Source organism: Nematostella vectensis, chromosome 6 (genome assembly GCF_932526225.1).
Source record: "Nematostella vectensis chromosome 6, jaNemVect1.1, whole genome shotgun sequence".
Taxonomy (NCBI): domain Eukaryota; kingdom Metazoa; phylum Cnidaria; class Anthozoa; order Actiniaria; family Edwardsiidae; genus Nematostella; species Nematostella vectensis.
This window is the reverse complement of record NC_064039.1, coordinates 2,295,937-2,313,813: the sequence shown is the minus strand read 5'-3', so window position 1 is coordinate 2,313,813 and position 17,877 is coordinate 2,295,937. Positions and strand designations below refer to the sequence as shown.

The window sequence follows — 17,877 nt, the reverse complement described above, 5'->3', positions numbered from 1 at the left end:
AGAAGAAAGCGAAAAAATCATTTGCCTTCATCTTAAAAGCCCATGTTCTAATGTTCAACAAGGGATGTTGATATTGGAAGTACATTCTACGTGCGTCAAGGATTGTCTTTTGCAAATGATAAAGCAAAAAAGACGAAAAACCCGTGACGTTCAGAAATAAGACAGGTGGGAAAAAGAACAAAGATGGGAAAATGGAGACCAGAATTGTTACTTCTACACTCTAAAGATCTCTTGGAATATCTTACGTATCAAACTGTATCAACAAAAAATTGCAATGGATAGGGAAAACGGCAGGATATATCTAGAAGATCAAACGGAGTATTCCGATCGTGGCAGAATGCGACTCGACGATGATTTGATTCTACACTATACTACACTACACTACACAAGAAATTAAAAATATGCGCCTTACAACATTTAACAAAATGAATACACTCTTCATGTCAATACTTTCACGAAAATCGCCCTCGATGAAAACGCAGCCATGCTTCTTAAAAGATTTCACATTTTCTTCATGGGCTGACTTGTCTATATATTTTTTTGTTAAAATTAAGAAGATAGCATATGCTATTCTAAAGAGCCCCATTAAGCCTATTGTCTGGGTAATGGGAAGCATATGAAAAAGATCGATACGATTACTCGACAAGTAGGCGGGTTTTGTGGTCATCAAAGCGGATTTTGTTGTCTTTATAATGGGCGTTAATTTACGTCATCTAAAGCCTAGCCCAAGCTCGACCATATAACATGGATCGACCTAGAAGCACGCGTCATTTGAAAAGATCGCAAATCAGTTTTGAGCCAAACATGTCAGTGCTCCTCATGCCCCTGATCTAATCATCGTAATAACGTTGCTGTATAATCGACCAGATGTCTCGATTTGAGATGGCTATCACGGAATCCCCACGGCGCCAAGTTGCCATAGACCTTCTTCCTCCAGTCTCTAATACCACTACAATGCACACTATGGTATTGCTGCATGAGATTCCGTACAAGATCTGTTATCTGTTAAGCCCCGAGGGCTAAAACGGCCCCTTTCAGCCGCCATTTTGTTATCCCAGCAAAGTATCAAGTGTGAGAGAACATCCTTTTCTAAGCTGATTCGGGGTAGCTTTTCAATTGAATTTGGTAAATTACCAGGCCCGTACCCAGGATTTTTTTTTTTTTTTGGGGGGGGGGGGGGGGGGGGGGGGGGGGGGGTGCGAAATCCGAAAAAGTGGAACTAATTTTTCCGGGAGGGGAGGGAGTTCTCTGATAAAAATCTAACCACCTCCGAAAGAACAAAAAGGGATTTTTATGCCTTTGCAGTATCTCCACGGGACGTTTATTGTCGGATTTGGCTACATACTGTATCAGAGTGATCTAGATTATGATTTTTAGTCTCAAATAGCACGTCTATTGAGAACCAAAAGTGGACTTTCGGCCGTTGTGGGGGCCGCTGTGCGTTCGCATTCCCTGCACCCCCCCCCCCCCCTTCCCCTGGGTACGGGCCTGATTACCCGAAAAGGTAAAGAAGTGGGTGGGTTTTCATTTTGAAGTAGGCGTATCCCCCATCCCCCATATCTATACATTGATACATTGAACGTCCAATTTTGTTGCGTGCAGGACAGACCTGCCTTTCTGTAACTTTGCTTAGAGTTAAATATAGTGTAATCCAAATAGCTTAGAGTTAGATATAGTGTAATCCAAATAGCTTAGAGTTAGATATAATGTAATCCAAATAAATTGAAACATTGACAACTCGAACCCTCGATACACAGGGCATCCCGCTAGCTTGGTTGAGGTCTTTTTTCCATACAATATTTTTCCTCTTGGCACCTTGAAGTGTTCATTTCTATTGGCGGTTGAACGTAAGGGTAAGGTTATCATGATGCATCTAACTTTTCTATAAAAGTGTTTTAATAAACTGTATTTAAAAAATGTAAAACAAACAACTATTTACAGGTTAATTGGAACGTAAAAGAAAATACTATCAGCTAGGGTCACCATTTACAGGCTTTTAAACAACTGGAGTTCGAAGAGGTTGTATGACTAACATACATTTCTTTGCTTGGGGAGTGTCGTGTATAGCATCAAATACCTATTTACATATCTACATGTTCCATGTTCGTAACAAGATCAAGCCACTTGCCTCGGTAGGTGGAAGGCCATTGTGGTTAGGGGCCATTGTGGTGAGGGGCCATTGTGGTTCTCTGACTTTTCTCTAAATGCTTCTATGTGGGATGCGTACGCTAGGCTTGGCTTAGTTGAAGCATCTTGGCATTACCTTGTACTGCTTTCAGCTTTGATTCTGGGAAAAATTAATGGATAAGAAAGAATAGATGAGAAAGCCCATAAGGATGAATGACTTCTGAGAGGACAAATCTTGGGAGACAGCCCCGTATGTGCCCATTTAGCTGACCATTTTCTCTTAAATATTCGTTCTAGTTTGCAGAAGTACTCAATTTTCTTTTATAGAAGCGGGTACTCTAGTTGAGTAGGAGGTTTCGAGGAGGTGCATGCCCCTGAAGCATACTTCCGGAAAATAAAGGAATTACAGTGTTACAGTTTTATAAGAACATTTGAACGAACGTTTTATATCACAAGAAATTGCAAGATATTGCTCCCTAAACTGCGCTATTCATTTGAAAAGAATCTAATAATGGAAGACAATTATCCCTGGCACAATAAGTATTACTGCAACCCCCCTTTCCGCAATTAAAAGGTGTAGGGTCCAAAATCCCTGTGTATCTCATCACGCCCACGTATTGTACACACCTTTTGTGTTGATTCATGATGATCTGTGACAAGCCTCTTGTGAAGAGAAGGAGTGCTTAGGGTGGCATCAATCAGGTCCTGGATCTAAAGGAGATGTCTGATTTGAGACGACGAAACTAAATCTCCGACAAAATTAAGTGCATCCCACATCCGTGACAAATGTTTTTGTAAGGTATTAAATACGTAGTAAATGAGATGCTTTTTCACTAAACCGCTGTAAGACATGGAAAACGGCTAAATTCTATCAATGAAGTTAAAAGAAAATGCTGGGATAGTTATATAATATTTTAAATAGCTATGTCTTTTTTACCTTTAGAGTTTTAATTATTCCAAACAAAACAAGACATTGTTGTGCAACTTGGGCTCACCGGCTTCAATTCATTGTTGTGCGACCGTTGGAAATTCCAAGTCTATATTTTTTGTCTGGAAATAGAGCGTAGTCAATCATACCACCGTAACCAATGAAATTTCTTGGTGTGTGCATTGGAATGGTTTATAATGCGACAGTAAAAACAGGAAAGCCATCGATTGATTTAGACGGTTGATTGACTGCGCGCTATTCCAATACGAGACAATAATTTTGGATTCGGCAAGGTCTAATTTGGCTATATAAGGAGTGATACCACAGATAAACAAGATTGTAGCGCTGAAAAGAGTTAATAACAAAACAGGAGCCCAAGCTTGTTACATAATGTTATATCTGCAGGCAAGTTGGTGAAATGGTATGTCTCTGTGAAAACATACTAGGCTCGCTGACGTTTCGAGTGTTAAGCTCTTCGTCGGATCAAAAGCCGGATGGGGGGGGCTGCATTAATAGTCAGAGGTTACAGAGGCTGCATGCGTGAGCCGACAAGGAGTAGAAAAGAGTAGTATGTTTATCTCTCATCGAGGGATGCAGAGTTTTCAAACTTAGGAACGGCATGAAATTTTGTAACTAGATTCTACATACTTTATATTATTTGTCATGAGAAAAGTTATTTCCATTGATAAAACAAGACTTACAGCTTCGCGGTATGTATTTATTCGCCTTGCATAGTTGACAATTTTCTCAAGCATTTTCTCATGAGGAGCCAGCATCTTGGAAACACATGCCGGAGCCTACAGACAACAAGACATCTTTAACTGTGAATTGAATTTGAGGTAAAACATTTGTATAGCAAAAATTGCATATCCAGAAGAGTTCTTCTCTAAGGATGCAGACTTTATGAGAACTAATTAAATTTTTCAAATTCCTGAAAAAGTTACAGTTTACTGTTTTTAATGACAGTTCTGTTGGTCACTATGGTGCCACTGGTTGTTCGCCATTTAATCGGAAATTCCGGAATGAGAACCCAGTTTCACTGAATGCCATAATTATCATAAGAAAATGTTCCCTATATTCCCTTTCCGGGGTGACTTACGTACCATTTGCTTCTGTTCCCAGAAATTCTACTTTTGGGATCCTGGGGAATAGTGGCCGATGCGGGACTTGGTCAAATATTCTATGGAAAACTGCAAATGGTACTCGATTTTCCGGAATTTCTGGTATCCAGTGGTGGACTACCACTCAAGCAATTTCACATTTTCCGGAGTTTGGTTAGTCTCCCACTGTACTGAATCTGTACCATTTACAGTATAAAATAAGCGGAAGCACCAGAATTTCCAATTACTTACTGTAATGGTAAACAACCACTATATCAACAAAGAGAGTCCATTGTGGTGAGAGGCTCTTGTGGTGAAAAGCCATTTTGGTGTGTGTGTGTGTGTGTGTGTGTGTGTGTGTGTTTTTTACAATGGTAGGCCATCGTGGTGGGAAGTCCTTGTGGTGGAAGGCTTATTTGGTTTGAGGCCAAGGTTAGAGGCTTTTTAAGTGAGATGCCAATGTAGTGAGAGGCTTTTTCAGTGGCTAGCCATTGTGGTGAGAGGCAAATGTAGTGATAAACCTGTGAAAGGCCATTGCATTGAGGGTTACATGGGATGGCCATTGCATTGAGGGTTACATGGGATGGCCATTGCATTGAGGGTTACATGGGATGGCCATTGCATTGAGGGTTACATGGGATGGCCATTGCATTGAGGGTTACATGGGATGGCCATTGCATTGAGGGTTACATGGGATGGCCAATGCAGTGAGAGGCTAATGTGGGCAAAAGAGCACAGCTTACCACAGATGATTCTAATAGGATGTCCTTCAGTAGCCCTATGACGACAGTAAAGTACTGGTGGTGTATGTCACATTCAAGTACATCATCACTAGCTCCATCATGGGTTTTACTATCTGTGCTGAAACGTGTTTGCCTTGTCTCTGTCAAATGATAAGCGTTGAATGGAAGTTCATTTGGATTGGGATTCTTTTAGGCAACACATGGAACAATGCATTCTTGAATTTTCGTTATACCCTAATGGAAAAAATCATTCCCAGGTAAATTCGATAATCAATGTTTGTTTATCGATTGCTTACACTGTTCTCCAAATTTTTACAATCTGGTGTAGTTTCTGTGTTACAAAAACCCATCGTCATGACCAAATTCATTCATCCAATTGGCAGAATAGTTATTTTTAAAAGTATAATAACTTTTAGAAAATTTAAATTTTTAAAAAATTGGGTAAAACAGAAAAAACTACAAAATAGCAACAGTGCTAGATGAAACAAATTTTGGAAAAGGTGTTTAATAGGTTCAAATTTCTTTGTTAAGCATCCCCTCTGAAAAAATGTTCACTCCTTTTTTGAATTAATACATAAAAGCAATAGTGCTGCATAACAGATTAATTATAAAAAATGTATACTTATGTATAAATAAATTGCATACCGTGATTATCAGCATTGGCGTTAGCAGCTTCAAGAGAATCACGTCTAGTCTCTGTCTTTTCAGTAAAATCATTATGTTCTTCTTTTGAGTGTCCATTATTGTCTTGATCTGATTTATTTTGTGCAGGTGCTTTTGCTTCGAGTTCTTGTCCATTTTTCTCATCTTCTGAGAAAGAAAACCGAACACTGCTTCTTGCTCTTTTGCGATGGATTTTACATGAGTACCCTAGCAGACCCATCAAAATCTTCATAATCCTAGCATCTGGAGTAGAAAATGATCATTTAGTTTTCATGTCATACTATACCATTAAACCTCTAGACAACAAGCCAAGGGAAAACATTTCTTAAGTTTGCAAAAAATGATTTCTAGAAGAGCTCCATCACAAAAGTTGGGAAGTCTCTCTCCTCAGCTCCCAAATTTGGTAATGAAAAGACTCTTTTGAGTCTATTACAGTAGATTGTCACATTTCTTTCAATTGCAGTTCTTATTCCATTTCTTATTAAGCCAGTCTAAAATAGAAGCACACCTACAAATATCCAGATAATACACAGTAGGTTCTATATATCAGGTAATTTATCTATCAGATGTACGATTCAACATGAGAAACAAACCTTTCTCCATAGCCCTTAAGACTTCCGCTGGTTCTGCTAGGAGGATTACATTCAGGACAGAGAAACATGCTGTAAGGGAAAGCTCTCGGCCCACAATGATCCCTCCCTCGTCATGTCCACTCTCAGCAATAAAATGGCAAAGCATTGGGATGATTGACTGACAAGAAACTAAATGAAAAACAAATTAGATATTACAGCAATAGGATAACATGAACACAAGAATATCAGATCAAAGAACAATGGAGAAATCTAAACATGACTTGAGTAATCCTTAGAAAACTCTGATTAAAACAGAAGTAACCATTCAGTGTTGAGGTTTTTAAACCCCATATTACTTCATTTTAAAGAAGTGTTGCACAATATTGTTTCGCCATCAAGTGTGTTTATCTCTTGTTCCTTGATATACTAGGGGGGCAATACAGACACATTAAGAAAACTAGGAGGGACAGACACGCCTCTACTTGTCAGTTACCTTATAATTTTAGAAAAAAATAAAAGAAGCCCCCCTATCCCCGCTTTCCGCCCCTATGGGTGCTATAAGTCTGGTTTGTGTTTTCAACTATTGTGCATACAGTATGCATATTGGTAGAGGACAGTACCTAGTGCCTCAACCCCTTTTTCTAGGGTTGACACAAGCTGGAGAATATGAAGAAGGGCTTCTGCAGCTTGCATTTGCTTTGACCTGCAAGAACAGTTACAGCGCTAACAGTGAAACCATGAGCAGTGAAAATAAATAATATGTACATGGAATTGTTGGTTTTGCTAACAGTCAAATACTAGAAACATGTATCAACAATTCTAAGCAAGTAAATTCTCACTTATGATTCATCAGGAGGCAATAAACATTCCACAGTTTTACATGCCGAGTTACAAAATATTTAAGAGTTTAAAACATTAATAAGCTTTTACCTATCTATCAAAACATGTTCTTAATAGTCCTACTCACTGGACTTGCTTCAGAGCTTCACAAACAGCAGTCACAAGGTGTGAGTCTACCCACTCACTCAATAACTCATCACTGCTATCAAAAGAAGAGTCCACAACATGCGCACAGTTTAAAAGAAGTTCAACTGAAAGAGAGAGACATGCAGCGTAAGAAACTCCCCATCAATATCATATCTACACAATCTAACAATTTCCAGGATAATAATAAATAAAAACATGTAATTGAATATATGTAATTGAAAATAATACCAACCGTTGAGGGAGTTTTCAAGGATGAAGATAAAGTTTTGAAATGTTTTCTTCAAGCTTTTAATCCATTCTTCTTTGGTGTCATTGTTTGTGATAAAAACATGGATCATTCTGCAAGGAAATTTACCAAAACAGGCATGTTTAATAGAGAAGATTCCCGTAAATCCTATCTGACACCCAGCTTTCACTTGTCTAATGATCAATGTTCATGTCTGAATCTTCCCAAACAGGTTTATTACTAGTTTATGTGAAGTAAATTTTCTTATCTGAGGTACTGTACATATTTACTTTGAAGATAGTTCCACCAATGTTTCAAAAAATAAATTTCAGAGATCACACAAAAAATGTTTGTTGAAAAATGAAGACTTGCTTTAGTTTAGAATGAATAGTCTCTTTTGAACTGAGGTAGAGTACACTGAGCTGTACCTAGTGTTTTAGCATGTCTTCCTCTCACTTCTGTGGTCCAGGTTCAAATCCAATATCTGGCCTGGGGAAGTTTCAGAGTTGTTTTATGGATGTTTTATCCTTTGATTCAAATTTGGTGTCACAAATGAGTTGAGGAGTGTTTCCACTCTATCCGGATAAGTATACTATAATCGATTAGTGCACCCTACTTATCTGAATTCAAGGAATGTAAAAGAAACCACTGTGACACAATAAACTCCTTATTTGGACCCTAGCTCTGTAGTGCCCTTTCAAAACAATAGCAAATGGAAGCACACATATTTATACATACCTTGTTGTCTCCAAAAGTATTGGTGTATCTGCATTCTCATCCAGCAGAGCTGTAATGATATCACTGACGAAGAAACAGATCTTAGTAAAACAAGATGGCAATAAATACATCATAAAAATAGCCAAATGTTCTTACACCAGCTCACTGTTCTTCATCATGTTGACACAGACGTCAGGGCAGCAGGCCATGTTTCCTAACACACCAACACATATTTCCTAAAAACACAAAAACTAGGATCAGAAAAAAAACACACGTACAGTACAGCCTGGAAGAAACTTAACAGCGTCGCATGTGTTTTTTGCATGTAGTTTGAGTGTAGTGCATGCGCGATCGGTGCATGTAGTTTTCCTTTGTTATGCAGGAATGTTGGTTATTGTTCGTTTAAATGTTTATTGAAGGGAGAACTATTGATAATGCAGAAAATACTTTCATATGAAAGCCACATGAAATGAGGACGTTTTAGATGAAGCGTACGACATGTATGCGTTAAAATAACGTGGTACGTTGTTCGTTCTCTCGGCTTGCGTACAACAAAACTAATCGACTGTTTCACCGATTGCGACGTTCTTTATAAAAAAATAAAGCTTAGATATAGGAGATTCTTTTTCGAGGGATCTATTTGATGCGCGAGTTGAAAATCAAGAGAAAACACTCATAGTTTAGTTGCCGCCAACATTACGCTGTCTTTGTTTTGCAAAGGCAAGCGAAGATCAATTGTCACCTAGCTCTCTTGGCTTGTGTACAGCTCAAACTAATCGACTGCTTTACGGATTGCGACATTCTTTATAGCAAATTAAAGCTTACTAGATATAGAGGATTTTTTCCGAGGGGTCTATTTTATGCGCAATTTGAATGGCTAGAGAAAACACTCATAGTTCAGTCGCCGACATCACACTGTTTTTGTTTTGCAAAGGCAAGCGAAGATCAATTGTCACCTCGCTCTTACAGCTTGCGTACGACAAATCTTATTGACTGCTTTACGGATTGCGATGCTCTTTATAGCAAATTAAAGCTTAGATATAGAGGATTCTTTTTTGAGATTTTCTATTTGATGCACGAGTTGAAAAGCAAGAGAAAACAGTCATAGTTTAGTTGCCGCCGACATAACACTGTCTTTGTTTTGCAAAGGCAAGCAAAGATCTATTGTCACCTGGCTCTCTCGGCTTGCGTACGGCTCAAACTCAAAGTTTAAAACTACATGTATTGCCCTACTAGCTACGCTGGTTCCAGAGCCTCGAACGTCTCTCATGTTAGTGGCCAGCGAGGTTGAGACGAGGCTCTGGCCTCTCGAAGCGCAATTTCGACTTCTGCTAGGTTCAGAATCTGAACTTGGTCGCTGATTGGCCAATTGACACGTGGTCATGGAAACCAAGAAATTCTGACAGTTTTCTATTGTATTTCAAGTTCAAAAGGTCAAAACCGTTTTTTAATTCTTGTTGTTCGCAATAACAAACATCTAAACGAACGGAGTAGAGGAGCGATAGATTATTTTGATAACAATTTTTATAGTACTTTGCATTCCGAATTAGTTACAAGATTTACCAGGATTAAAATTGTAAAGTCTAATCATGAGGAGTCTCTTTACGATTCATCAAGCGGCGAGATGTCTTCTCTGCGCTGCCAACCTGCTACGAGAAATCTCCAGCTTATTCCAGGCGTTTGCTCTCGCCTCAACGATAGTGGATTTAACTATCCCATGCAAGCGATTGTACTGGTCATTTGAGTTCTTTGATAGACTCGTTCCGAGGATAACTGCGAGCTTATCCGCGATTTTCTCCTCCTTGAAGCGCTGTCATCCCGAGAAAATGTTGTGTTCCCCACCTCCTATGTGCAGATTCTTGTCACTAACTCTACAGTAATGATCCCATGGGTTTTCAGATGAATGTTGTTGTTTTTAAATCGTGTTTTCATGCGCTTTTCATACTCGTAAATTCGATTCCCGAGCAAAGAGATGTTTACATCCAAGGTAGCACCACAGGTAGCCCAGTCTCACAGCAAGTGTAGGTTTATTACAGAGTTTGTATGAGCGTACAGAGTTTGTATGAGCGAACAAATCTAGTTGAAATAAATATGTTGATTTGAAAATAAAACAGTAGCTTGACGTTGCTGCTACCCAAACCCGCCATTATTTGCCATTTTAAGCTGTTTTAGCAGCTGCGAATTTTTCCTGTCGCCTTCTGTATATTAAATAGACAAGGTTGCAAACTCTGACAACCGCCAAATTCCAAAGTGCTCAACAAATCCACCGATCCTTTCGAAATCCAGACTTGCACGGCAAAATAAACCACGCAGAATCATAGCACACATATTTATCTTTCCAACCATACCTTTTAATTGTCTATTCGTCTCCGTTTTGCCGTTTGAGCGGCGAGAATCTTTCTTTTGAATTTGAAAATATTCGTGATGGCAACGCTCGATGGACCGTTCGTGGAGAAAAAGACAATACACGCCATGCCAAATTCTACCAGCCGGGGTAGGGTGCTTCGCATCAGTTTGACCTTGCCTTGTATCTCTGAGTCTTTACCGACGTCCCTCCAAACCTAATAACCACCCCAACTTAAAGAAAATGCCAAAATAAAATCATTGTTTGCAATCAATTCTATCTATAAACGCAACGGACATCCTCGGTACCATATATCTTACAATAAGATAACACGTTTTCTTTTTTCATTTCATTTTTTGGGGTATGGAATGATTTTTTTAGCAAATCCCTAACGACTTTTTCGTCCATCGCTTGGCTTGGTCAAACTTATGCGAAGCACCAGAGAGACGTTCGAGGCTCTGGAACCAGGGTACCTACTAGCCGGCGAGACTTTGTATACAGTGACAAGACGTGTCATTTGGCACGTTTGTTTGTTATCGTAAAACTCCCAAACACAAAAATTCGCACATCTCGGAAATTAGACGAAGATACTTTGTTTGACTCAAAAGCTTATAAAAAACAGAGTGAAAGCAATCTTTTTGTAGACGTGAAAATGCAAGGGATTTCAGAGGGCGATTTAGTAGGGCGCCAACGATAGTCCGACACGGGATTCGGAACTATTTCGTTGTTTAACAACAATTTACAGTAAGAGACCATAACCGGCACGCGATCGGCAGGCAAATTGAACACAACTTTCGCATTTTATTCCTTCATTAAATAAAGAACCCCTCTTCTATGTAACTGACATCAAATTGATTCGTGAAATGTATAAACTAAGAATTTTGTAGTTATTTCTGTTCAATACTCAATAAACAACATAGGCTTTATTTCTTCAACACAATGAGAAACTCTTAGTAACTTATACCGCAAAAAAGACTAAAGATTTCGAAGCGATTTTAGAAGGGGGGCTCAACACAGTTAGAGTAATAGGCTTCAGTATTTTTCCTAGTTTAAACATACATAAAAACATGAGTTCGACATACAACCTTTGTACATTTCCTTCTAATCAATACAAAAACGCTTTCTATTTTACTTCCGCTTGTTATAACTAAGCCCAAATTAGAAATAAAGTTTTAATCAATTATTTATTTGCCAATATAAGTAAAACAAAAGTTGTATCCGGCTTTTGAATAACAGCATCAATTTGCAATTATATATGGTTCCGACTTATCAAACGTCGAAGTTTTTTTCTTCGCATACTCTAAACGTTGAGTGAGGCATAAGAATGAGGTGTAGCTCCTAACATTCTCAAGGGACTTTGTAGAAGTTAATGGGGCAAACAGGTGCGTGTAGTTTGGTGCATGTAGTCTACACAAGGTGCCTTGAGTTTGAGTGTATAAATCCAATGACACTCAAACTACTTGCAAACAATCCGCAAAAAAAAAACGCAATGTTATGTTCCCTGCAGGCTATACTGTAGTATGTGTGTGATAGCTATTCCTACCGTTATTCTGGCTCTTTTGGACTTGAGGATGACATCAAGAAGAAACTCTGTGGCATCCACTTCTTGTAAGAACTTAGCAACATCCTGAAAAAGCCAAAGACTCTATTATATACTATTGTCCTCATACTATTACATGATTGGTGGCACTAGGGGGGAATCATATCCAAAATTACTCAGGGCAGCAATTCTCCACCCCAAAAATATCCAAACCTAGATACTCCCTCGTTTACATTGTGTGGGTAGAAATGTGTTTCCCATAGATCTCCTTCTGCCCACCCAAACAAAAACCAGGCCAAATTTTCAAACCTAAAAAAAATTCAGACCTTTGCCTTCATGGTAACATCAGAACACCCCTGTCCTCTGGGGATACAATTAATTATACCCTAAAATAGATTGTCATATGACATTATAAAAAGAAGGAGCTGAGGGTAAAAGGGGTGCCATAATGGACAAAGAAATACTGGGGGTGGGGGCCAATACAAGGGACATTAACAAAACTGGAGGGGCACAGCCATGCCCCTACTGGTCATTTCCGTATGCATTGTGTTCATTGTGGCACAGTAATATTTTGTAGCTTCACAGCAACTAATATTAACAATGTAGATACTACTCTAACATAATACAGGCATGGGCATATCTAACAGGGATCTCATAAATTTTGTAACTAGAGAAGTACACTAAGTTTTTTAAGCCTCTAAAAACTCACAAACTGACCTGGCATGTTATCAAACATAGAACCCCTGACTTTCACATCCAAACCCCACATCCGTCCCCCCCCCCCCCCCCCCCCCCAGGGAGAAGTTTATACCCATCATCAAAAAGTACAAAACAAACTCATTCTGAGTACAGTTTCTTGACCCCTTTTGTGACAAGTTGCGTGACAGAGCACGTGCTCAGAACGTGACCCAGGACCCTTATAGATTGTGCAAGACTCATGGCTCGTTTCACCGTTGAATAAACGTCTACAAAACTTCTTATTATCCTCTTCTTACATGGTGGCCGCGGTTAACTATGGCCTCAGGATATGTCTTACCGCCGCCGGCGCCGCTGGAGATACACAATAGCAATGCTGCTGACAAATGGAAGCGATTTGTGCTCGCTTGGAAAAACTACTCGTTGGCGACTGGGTTGAACGAGAAAGCTGAAGCCGTACAAGTAGCTACGTTGCTAACAGTTATCGGTGAAGAGGCGAGAGAAGTCTACTCGACATTTACCCTGACCGAAGGAGAGACAGACAAGATAGAGCCTGTCATAAAGAAATTCGCCGAGTACTGTCAACCAAGAAAGAACGTGCCGTTCGAAAGATTCCGTTTCAACCAGCGAATGCAAGAGCCTGGAGAGTCCTACGAGCACTATAGAACAGCGCTGAGAAAATTGGCCGAGTCCTGCGAGTTTGATACGATTACGCCAGACGAAATACTTCGAGATCGGTTGTTATTTGGAATACATGACACGAAGGTCAGAGAAAGGTTGTTACGCGAGTCCAAATTAACACTAGCGAAAACAGATGAAATTTGCCGAGCGGCTGAGAGTATGCTTGCTCAGATGAAAATAGTCAAAGATACATCTGAGACAGACGTCAATGCCGTGAGTAAATTCGAGTCGAAGAAACCCAACATCAAAAATTATCGGCGAAAGCAACGAGGTCAAGGCAAACAATGTGACAACTGTGGATACCAACATATGGCAAATCAGGAATCGTGTCCCGCACGAGGAAAGGACTGCCGGAAGTGCGGAGCGAAAAATCACTTTGCCAATAGATGCAAACAGGAAGTCAAGGCTACCGAAGTCGAAGAAACAGATATGTATCCTGAGGAGACATATCAAACGGAGGAAGTATTGGCCGTCTGGTTGGATGATTCGCAGCTGGTCACATTTCAATCAGAGTCTGGAAGTTTCATCCGTTTCCAACCTGATACTGGTGCACAATGCAATGTGTTGCCAGTGCACATATACAAGCAGGCGTGTAACGACCACAAGCTAGTAAAAGTGAAACCCGTGCAAACGTCCTTAGTGGCGTATGGGGGATCAAAGATCAAAGTCGTCGGGCATGTCACCATTAGAGTGTGGAGAAACCATGTATCGTGCCAGCTGGATTGTCGCCTTGTTGACAGCCATGAAATCCGCCCGATTCTGGGGCGTAAGGCATGCCTTGGCATGAACATTATACAGTACAATGACAACGACCAGTTTCACAAACCGCAGACAGATGGAGCGACAGTGTTCACCGTTGACCCCAAACCAGGAGCTGCACTAACAAGAGAAGAAATATTGGCTAAGTTCCCAGCAGTGTTCAGTGACGGGGTTGGCAAACTTGATGGAGAATACACCATCAGACTAGACACAAACGCTCAACCAGTACAACACGCACCACGTAGAGTTGCAGTAGCCCTAAGACCCCAGCTCAAGAAAACCTTGAATGATCTAGTGGACAAAGAGATAATAGCACCGGTGACCACACCCACCTCGTGGATCAGCTCTATGGTAGTAGTTCCCAAGAAAGATGGAAAACTGCGAATATGCCTAGACCCAAAGGATCTCAACAAAGCCATCCAGAGGGAAAACTATCCCCTACCAACCATAGAAGAGGTTGCAACACGATTACACGGTGCCAAGGTGTTCACGTTGTTGGATGTCCGCAACGGTTTCTGGCACGTCCAGCTAGAGGAAGAGTCGACCTATCTAACAACTTTCCATACACCGTTTGGCCGATACCGATGGAAGAGAATGCCTTTCGGGATCTCCTCAGCACCAGAAGTGTTTCAAAGAAAGATGCATGAATTTGCCGAAGGTCTGACTGGAACCGAAGTTGTTGCTGATGATTTCCTGGTAGTGGGCTATGGCGAGAGCTACGAGGAGGCAACGGCGGATCACGACAGGAACCTCCTGGCATTCCTAAACCGTTGTGATCAACGGGACATACACCTGAATCCCGACAAGATGAGACTTAGGAAATCAGAGTTACTCTTCATTGGCCACATAGCAACTGACAAGGGACTTAAAGTCGACCCTGCTAAAGTGCGAGCAATTGTGGACATGCCCTCACCGACCGACAAGCTTGGGGTACAGCGTCTGTTAGGCCTAGCCCAATACCTTGCAAAGTTCCTGCCCCAGCTGTCAGACATCACAAAGCCGCTGAGGGATCTCACACAGAGCGACGTGCAGTTCATCTGGGATGATGCGCAACAGTCTGCGTTTGAAAAGCTAAAGGATGCCGTTACAGTCACTCCAGTATTGCGGTACTACAACCTAGACGAGGAGATTACACTTCAGTGCGATGCGTCGCAGAGCGGATTGGGTGCCGCATTACTACAGAATGGCCAACCAGTAGCCTACGCATCACGTGCACTCAACCCGCTGAGACGCGTTATGCACAGATTGAGAAGGAGCTGCTCGCGATTGTTTTTGCGTGTGACCGTTTCCATACGTACGTCTACGGCCGCGAAGTCGTCAACATCGAGACTGATCACAAGCCTTTGGAACCAATCTTCATCAAACCTCTGGCGACTGCTCCGAAACGCCTACAACGAATGCTGCTGAGTCTGCAGAGTTACAGTCTCAATGTGAAGTACAAGAAAGGCAAAGATCTTTACTTGGCTGACACCCTAAGCAGAGCTTACCTACCCGAAGTCAACGCCTGGGAGTGTACCAGGGAGCTGGAGGAGATTGACCATCGATCATGGATGCCAGTGAGAGAAGAGACTTGGCAGCAACTCAAAAATGCAGCAGTAGATGATGCGGTGCAACAAAACCTTCGAGAGGTTATAAAGAGAGGTTGGCCAGAGAGCAAAACAGACCTGCCGGAGTGCGTGCATCCTTACTTTGATATTCGAGACGAGCTAACTGTCCAAGAAGAACTCATCTTTAAAGGCCAACAGTTGGTGGTTCCTAGAGCCCTGAGGAAGGAGCTTATGGAAAAGACACACTCATCCCACATCGGTATAGAAGGCTGCATAAGACGAGCAAGAGACACGTTTTTCTGGCCGCGGATGACTGTCGAGTTGAAGGAGTACATCACAAAATGCGAAGTATGTTTGACTCATCGCAGTGGCCAACGAAAGGAGCCAATTCTCCAACATGAGTTTGTCGCTCGACCTTGGGGAAAGGTCTCAGCTGACCTCTGTGAGCTCGACAACCGAACACTGCTAGTGGTCAGTGACTACTTCAGCAACTACATAGAAGTGGCCCGGCTTAACACAGTGACATCACGAGCAATAATAAAGGAGCTGAAGGCAATATTTGCCAGGTTTGGCATCCCAGACACCCTTATAACCGACAATGGACCGCAGTTCGCATCAGCGGAGTTTAGTGTATTTGCCAAGACCTGGATGTTCGAACACAAGACGTCATCCCCAAGATATGCCCAAGCAAATGGGAAAGCGGAAAATGCTGTACAGACAGTAAAGAGGCTGTTTAAAAAATGCAAGACATCCGGGGGGTCAGAATTCCAAGCACTTCTCGACTGGCGGAATACTCCGACTGCTGGAATCGGAACTAGCCCGGCCCAGCGCCTTTTCGGACGTCGATGCAAAACACTTCTCCCTGTGGCTGGTTCCCTACTACAGCCTAGCTACAACACTGAAGAGGACACCAGGAAGTTGATAGGTACCAAGCAACGCCAGAAGTTTTATTACGATAAGCACAGCAAGCCCCTGGAGCCCATTGCTGTCGGCGAAACTGTGCGCATGAAGCTACCAGGACAAGACACGTGGACGCCTGGTACGTGTTTAGGTCAAGCCGGACCTAGGAGCTACAACGTCGAGACTGAAGGTACCACCTACCGACGAAACCGCCGACAGTTGATCAGCACTGGAGAAACAAACAGCCAAGTACCTGATGTTCTGGAATCACCAGAACCCGATGATGCTCAGCAGCAACCCAGCCAGGTTGCCATGCCACCAGATTCTTCACAGGCTATAACAAGGCCTCGGCGGGAGGTGAAGCCTCCTGCATGGCTCAAAGACTATGTGCCAAAATAACATTGAAACTGTTAGGACACTGAACATTAGTAATAATCCATCGTATGATTTTAGTTGTAAAATTTCGATTTTTACCCTTTGATTATTATAATGTTGTTTTTACCAACCGTTAGCGTTACTGTTAAAAGAGGGAAGATGTGACAAGTTGCGTGACAGAGCACGTGCTCAGAACGTGACCCAGGACCCTTATAGATTGTGCAAGACTCATGGCTCGTTTCACCGTTGAATAAACGTCTACAAAACTTCTTATTATCCTCTTCTTACACCTTTAACTGACTTTGGCTAGTGCACTGATACTCGTCATCACCATCATCGTAACCATCATATCAATGATTGACACTTTTATTTGATAGATCAGATATACTTGAACTCTTAATGATAAACCAAATACTCTACAAAACTGTTACGAATAACAATCAAACCAACTTACAGCATTCATCGACATGTCCCACAGCTCGCAAAGCTCCTTCTCGAAAGGTTCTTCTGAGTCTTCGAAATCTTCGCGATCACACGAGGAATCTGTGTTTGGCGACGGCTCGTCTTTACCGTCATTACCACGCACACTCTCAACAAGCTGCATTAATGTCTGAAGCACCCATTTCTTACTGAAAACAGTGTCTCCTATGCTATCACTGTGGATCAATTTGTTTTCTTCTGCGGAAAGACGAGGTGGCGAGGGATTTCTCGCCGCCATGTTGTGGACGAACAATCAATATAACAGGAATTCGATACTGTTTCGGAAAACCCGCGAAAGCGAATACAGTGCCAATAAAAATTCGTAATTACTCGTATAATATTAAAAAGCAATGCAAATTTAATCTAAAGGTAGAAACTAATACACAATAATTTATCTGTATTGAAGGCTAGCCTGTTTTGCCTAATAAGATAATTCTTCTAATTCTTTTGTGATAAAATAAATTACTAAAAAGACGGTAGATTGACAAATAG

The 17,877-nt window shown here is 41.3% G+C and overlaps 1 protein-coding gene across 2 annotated transcripts; it reads right to left on the bottom strand.

The window, feature by feature from the left end:
* Window positions 1-1,878: 1,878 nt before the first annotated feature.
* On the bottom strand, window positions 1,879-17,757 carry LOC5501960 (protein saal1). 2 transcript variants are annotated; one of them, XM_001623142.3, is made up of 13 exons: window positions 17,360-17,757; window positions 11,951-12,034; window positions 8,220-8,299; window positions 8,085-8,147; window positions 7,353-7,459; window positions 7,101-7,224; window positions 6,754-6,836; window positions 6,155-6,322; window positions 5,544-5,804; window positions 4,899-5,038; window positions 3,757-3,852; window positions 2,755-2,838; window positions 1,879-2,287 (listed from the first exon to the last, which is right to left on the bottom strand). In XM_001623142.3, the coding sequence occupies exons 1-13, from the start codon at window positions 17,621-17,623 to the stop codon at window positions 2,276-2,278; spliced, it is 1,566 nt and encodes a 521-aa protein (XP_001623192.2). In that variant the 5' UTR covers window positions 17,624-17,757; the 3' UTR covers window positions 1,879-2,275. The 2 variants fall into 2 exon arrangements, with proteins under 2 accessions (XP_001623192.2, XP_032226117.1); XM_032370226.2 differs by lacking the exons at window positions 11,951-12,034; window positions 17,360-17,757 and adding an exon at window positions 9,235-9,413.
* Between the last annotated feature and the right edge of the window lie 120 nt (window positions 17,758-17,877).

Coding starts and splice junctions, on each gene's coding strand:
- LOC5501960 (XM_001623142.3), bottom strand. CDS start 17,623: ATGGCGGCGAGAAATCCCTCGCCACCTCGTCTTTCCGCAGAAGAAAAC. Junction 3,853..4,898: donor TCCTATTAGAATCATCTGTG/GTAAGCTGTGCT, acceptor TGTTGTCTGTAG/GCTCCGGCATGTGTTTCCAA. Junction 2,839..3,756: donor TAAATACATACCGCGAAGCT/GTAAGTCTTGTT, acceptor CATCTCCTTTAG/ATCCAGGACCTGATTGATGC.